The following is a 5,794-nucleotide window of genomic DNA, read 5'->3' as shown; positions in this document are numbered from 1 at the left end:
CCATGAACCCAACGCTGACAAGTCCCCAACTGACCCATGTCCCTCGGCACTGTGTCTACACGACTTAGTCTGGCCTACTTCCCCCACAACCCCTTCCAATGCCCGAGAACCCCTTTCAAAATAAATTCTTCCTCACATCCAATCTAAACCTCCCCTGGTGCAACCTGAGGTCATTTCCTCTTGTTACCTGGTTGAATGCAACCAACTCCCACCTCGCTACACCCTCTTTTTAGGGAGTTGTAGAGAGTGATGGTCTCCACAGGTCTCCCCTCAGCCTCCTCTTCTCCAGTTCCCTCAGCCACTTGTCATCACACTTGTGTTCCAGCCCCTTCACCAGCTTCCTTGCCCTTCTCTGGACATACTCCAGCACCTCCATGTCCTTCTTGTAGTGAGGGCCCCAAAACTGAACCCAGTACTCGAGGTGTGGCCTCACCAGTGCTGAGTACAGGGGTAAGAGAACTTCCCTGGTCCTACTGGCCACACTATTCCTGATCCAGGCCAGGATGCCATTGGCCTTCTTGGCCCCCTGGGCACTTTGCTGACTCATGTTTGGCCAATACTTCTATCTGAGTGTGAAAGATGTCAGACCATCACTATTTTTTACTTCATCCAGAGATACCATTTAATCTAAACCAAGTTAAACTGTAGTTGTTCAATCAACTTCTATCAGCAGTTACAGGTTTTGCTGCAGAAATAGGAGCTGAAATAGTTGGGATTGTGGAAGTCCATCATACTCCTTCACTTCAAACTAGGGAAGATGTTAATACGTCGCTGGCCATATGTCCGTAAAGGTTATGGAGGCTGTTTTTGTTGTATGTTAACTTCAAAGAGTTCTTGTTTTCCAGATTCAGGCAGTATGGACAGAGCTGAAGAACCCACAGTTTCCCCTTCTGGTTATTACTATGAAGACCAGTGGAAGTCCAGAACACACTGGATCCATCACTTTAACAATTCAGATGATATAACCAAGTGCTTACAGGGAAAAGTAATCCACCTATTTGGAGACTCTACAATAAGGCAGTGGTTTGAATATCTGACAGCATTTGTTCCAGGTTATTTATTTATTTTCTAATTTGGGTTTGTCCTTAAAGACCTTTGCAAAGCTTTATTTCTCACATTTCAGACACAGATTTGATCCTCCTGAATGACAGTGACAAAACAAAGGAAGAGGAAACACAAAACATCATGAGAAAGGCAGAAAGTTAGGTGAATGTTTGAGCAGACATTGGCAACATGTAGGCCTTGGAAATGGGACCACAAGGTAGCTGCAAAATTGTCCTTGTAAAACGTTTCACCGCTGAGGGCTGCTGCTGTGGCTCCGAGGTAAGGTGGCCACCCAGGGGCATGGCAGAAGTCCCTGAGGGTGCCTGCATAAGACCTTGCAGCATCCCAGTCACACACGTCATTTTGGAATGAAGCAGCAAATTACTTCAGTTACTGTTGATTGATTTTGGACCCTTTCTTGTATTTCCCTTATTTGAACTTAAATGCCAGAATTTCAATAGGCAATTTAGATGTTCCTCCCTCAGCCCCTACTCCTAGAGCAGTAAAGTTGTGTGGGAACACAGACTTTGAGACTCCTTGTTGCCTACACGTTGAAGTCATATTTAAGTTTAATAGAGTTTTAAAGTTGCCAGAAGGTTTCACAGAATCACAGAATGTTGGGGATTGGAAGGGACCTCGAAAGATCATCTAGTCCAATCCCCCTGCTGGAGCAGGAACCTAAATGAGATCACACAGGAAGGCATCCAGGCGGGTCTTGAATGTCTCCAGAGAAGGAGACTCCACACCCTCCCTGGGTAGCATGTCCCAGGGCTCTGTCACCCTCACCATAAAGAAGTTTTTTCTCACGTTTAAGCAGAACCTCCTGTGTTCCAGCTCACACCCATTGCTCCTTGTCCTACCATTGGGCATCACTGAGAAGAGCCTGGCTCCGTCCTCATGACATTCGCCCTTAACATATTTGTAAACATTAATGAGGTCTCCCCTCAGTCTCCTCTTCGCCAAGCTAAAGAGACCCAGCTCCCTCAGCCTTTCCCATGAACGCTGGATTCACAAGGCAACAATGACTGCAGGAGTCTATTTGGAAAATTTCTTTTTTACAGGAGAGAGAAGAAAATAGTTTGGGGAACTTGGAAAAGGCATTGACAGCCTTGTGAAGTTGAGGTGTGCTGTCTTGCAAATTTCAACATCTATAAACTCCACTCTGAAATATGCAGCTAGCACACGTATGATGCTCATCTTCTGTTTCATTTTAGAGTTCTTTGAATAATGTTCAGATTTCCTTATCTACTGCTACTTTTGCCCTGTGGTCCCAGCATCTTGTTGATAGTTTTAATATCTTATGCTATCTTTCACTCATGTTTGCTCTTGGGTTTTCAGATCTAGTGGAATTTAACCTGGGCAGTCCTAAGAATGTGGGCCCTTTCATGTCTGTGGACCTGAAGCACAACATCCTACTGAAGTTCCGCTGTCACGGGCCACCCATTCGCTTTTCCACAGTCTTCAGCAGCGAACTGCGTTACATTGCCAACGAACTGAATGGCATAGTGGGTGGGAGAAACACGGTGATAGCCATAACTATATGGTCCCACTTCAGCACTTTCCCTGTGGAAGTGTATATCCGGCGGCTGCGGAACATTCGGAGGTCAATTATTCAACTTCTGGATCGCAGCCCCAAGACTTTAATCATCATCAGAACTGCTAATGTTCAGGAGCTTGGGCCAGAAGTGAGCCTCTTTAACAGTGACTGGTATTCCTTTCAGCTTGATTCTGTCATGAGGAAAATGTTCTCAGGAATTGCTGTGCACTTTGTGGATGCTTGGGAAATGTCTTTGGCTCATTACTTGCCACATAATTTGCACCCAGAAGAAGTCATCGTTAAGAATCAAATAGATGCATTTTTATCTTACGTGTGCCCTCTGCAAACTTAGCACAAGTGGGTGTCCCTCTGTCATCTGTGCTGTAGCCCAAGTAAAGTTGCTCTTTGTCTGAGCTGTGGAATGATGCTGGATGGTATGGAATAACTCCGGTTATTGTACTTGCATGCGGCATGAGCGGGGCGGCCTTAACCCTGGGTAGCTGTGAAGGGTGGTAAAGAGGAGCTGACTGGCCATGTTCAGGCCATGTCTTGCTGCAAGGTTGATTCCTTTCAACCTTATCGTTCATACCTGAGATTATTAGAGCGCACCTTAATTTAAATTGACAGGATTCTATAAGAAATTATGTGGGTTATTAGCTTTACTAGTTGTCTGCACTGGATGCTTAATTTAATCTATATAACACTGACTCTGTTGCCAGGGTCTTGCTGCTCAGAACTGTGTGTGAAACCCAGGAAAGATTTTGAGAGCGGTCTTTTTCTCAATGTTCCAGAGTTTGAGGGACATCCCCTCCAGCTGTATGTCAGAGAAGCACAGTGCCTATTCTTATTTCAGAGTCCTAGTTAGAAATACGAAGGGAGTGTACCAAAATCACTAATAACAATCAAGGAAGCACAATCAAAATATCTGTAGTATTAAATCAGCACAAATTTGCTGAAACTTAATAGGGCACACTAGTTAGGCACCCTTGGTGTTTACAGATGGCTGCTAAATAATGCAAATAGCCAGTATTTTAGTTTGGTTTCCTGTACTACTGAATGTCCCCTGAGCTTTGATACATTATCTACTTCTTGATTTATCTGTAATGGAGAAATGTGTATATTATGACCTCAGTGAAGACACTGTCTCAGGCAGTTCCTGCAAGTTCCAGTTGCAGGCTCACCTACTTGAAGCTTGACGTATTTACTAAGGAAAGTATTTCCCTTCCCTGTAAGATAAAGCTATTCCGTTATGCTCCTGCAAAGCTGGGCCTCTGATAATTACTCTTGTACATCGTTTGTAGGTTGTGTCTGTACGGAGAAGCCAAAGCCAAGTGACCTGACTGCACTGGACGGTGTTTGGCGATGGGTCACGGTAACTGGCACGCACTAGTGTCAAGGCCGTGCAATGATGGTCTGTCTGTGTTTGGCAATTTTATCGCTTACTCATGAGCTTTGCTGCTGCCAATATAAAAGGACAAAAAAAAATTGGCACCCAGAAGCCAAACACACGCAGGCTTGTCCCTCATACAGATGGTTGGTAAATATTTGAAGTTTTGCTGGTGTGAAAGCTGGTGGCTCTTGGGCCTTTTGCCCTGGTGTTTTCTGCTGCTAATTAGATTGAGCCTGTCTATAGTTTTAACTAGTAGCACTTGGAAAACAAAGTTTTGATCAAATTCACCCCTCAAATTAAACAGCGGAGAAGTGTTCCATGTTGTCTTATTTCTGGTCCCACTCTGGCCAAAGGTAGTCTTCACCACTGTCAAGGCAGTAGTGGAATGCTTCTGAAGCAGCTCATCATGCATAAGGAGAATATGGAAGTTGAGTCTTTGTGAGGAAACTGAGAAGATTAACAAGGCAAATTGGTAGGTTGCACAGAGTGGAATAATTGAAATGTCTTCATATTAGAAATTTTTACTCTGCCAGGTTTGCTGCTAGGTTAGGAAGATTGTGCTCTTATTGCTGGAGCCCCCAGAGAGCTAACGCTGCCAGTTACAGGCACAGTGGTTTTTGGTTTGTTCATTTTAAAGGATGACTGAGAACTGATTTAAAAACAAATGTAAACGTAAAAGTTGTCAGTGGTATCCATCTATAAACTTAACAATTTTTATATGTTTAAAAATGAGTCACATGCACTGAAATAGCATATATTCTTAGCTAGAATTTGCCAGTTCCCACTGACAGCTGCCTCACGTAGTATCTATCCGTACATTAGCTTTAGGTAACTATTTCTTACTTTAATATGTTAATGGAAATTTATCCTCTGCTAAAAAGAGACCACACCATTTCAGGTCTGGGAAGGTAAACCACCACACTGCAAAAGTGACCTTTCATCTTTTCCAGATGTGTTTTTTTTTTTTAAATAGGTAGAGCATAAAGCTTTCATCCTGAATAACAAAACTACCCAAATAATGTTAATGAAAATAAGACTTCAAATTTTCACTTTGAAGGAAACTACCTAATTTGTGGACTAACCATTTAGTTTTCCTCATAAAGCCCTATCGTGTGTGAAAGTGTCGTGGTGGCATCTTTCTTCTCTGAATGTTGTAGTGCTCACCACTGTTCTTCGACAGCAACTTTATATCGTTAGCTACCAAGAACAGATAGAGAAAAACATGTTTTTTGGAATGTTTTGACAATTGAGGGACAGAGAACAGGACTACCGTTAGCAAAGATGTCTAATCACCTTCTGGTAGAACCGATCCCTTTTAGATTAATTAGATTTTAAAAAATAACAGATTAACTAACTTTTAGGTAATGAACTTGAGGGAAATTGCCAGTTGATTTGGAATGAGGACCAATGTTTCATTTCTTTGGAATAGACAGGGAGGAGAAAGGGAGAAACTGAGAATTTATTCACATGTTAAGATGACAACTGGGGACACTGCTTTTATATTATCATCCAATTGAACTGTAAATGAATTTTCATTTCTCTTCTCATCTCGTTACTGGTTCCACCAGTTGTGTATGTACTGTATATGGAAACATAGAAGCAATAAAATATTTTTACATCCATTTCTTTAAACCTTTAAGCTTCTGAATGGATTTTAATAGGGACTTAGGGGAAGAGGTTGGTTATTTTTCAAGTTACTTAATATGAAACAGGACTGGAAAGGCCTTTCTCAGTTGTCAGTGAAGTATCTTCCTTTTCACATAAAAATTTATTTAATGAGATTTTTTTTCAAAGCCTTGTCTTCCTCTTTTGTCCATTTTCTT

At 42.3% G+C, this 5,794-nt stretch overlaps 1 protein-coding gene across 1 annotated transcript; it reads left to right on the top strand.

Moving 5' to 3' along the window:
- Window positions 1–845: 845 nt before the first annotated feature.
- LOC104531125 (NXPE family member 3-like) lies at window positions 846–2,933 on the top strand (the record flags this gene model as incomplete). The annotated part of the gene is made up of 2 exons (XM_010175919.1): window positions 846–1,052; window positions 2,383–2,933. Coding segments are annotated over 2 exons (758 nt in total), but the record flags the coding sequence as incomplete, so codon positions are not given.
- Between the last annotated feature and the right edge of the window lie 2,861 nt (window positions 2,934–5,794).

The sequence above is a fragment of the Antrostomus carolinensis genome, unplaced genomic scaffold (assembly GCF_000700745.2).
Source record: "Antrostomus carolinensis isolate BGI_N321 unplaced genomic scaffold, ASM70074v2 scaffold26649, whole genome shotgun sequence".
Classification (NCBI taxonomy): domain Eukaryota; kingdom Metazoa; phylum Chordata; class Aves; order Caprimulgiformes; family Caprimulgidae; genus Antrostomus; species Antrostomus carolinensis.
Note: the sequence above shows the minus strand (reverse complement) of the source record. Positions and strands in the feature narration are given on the sequence as shown.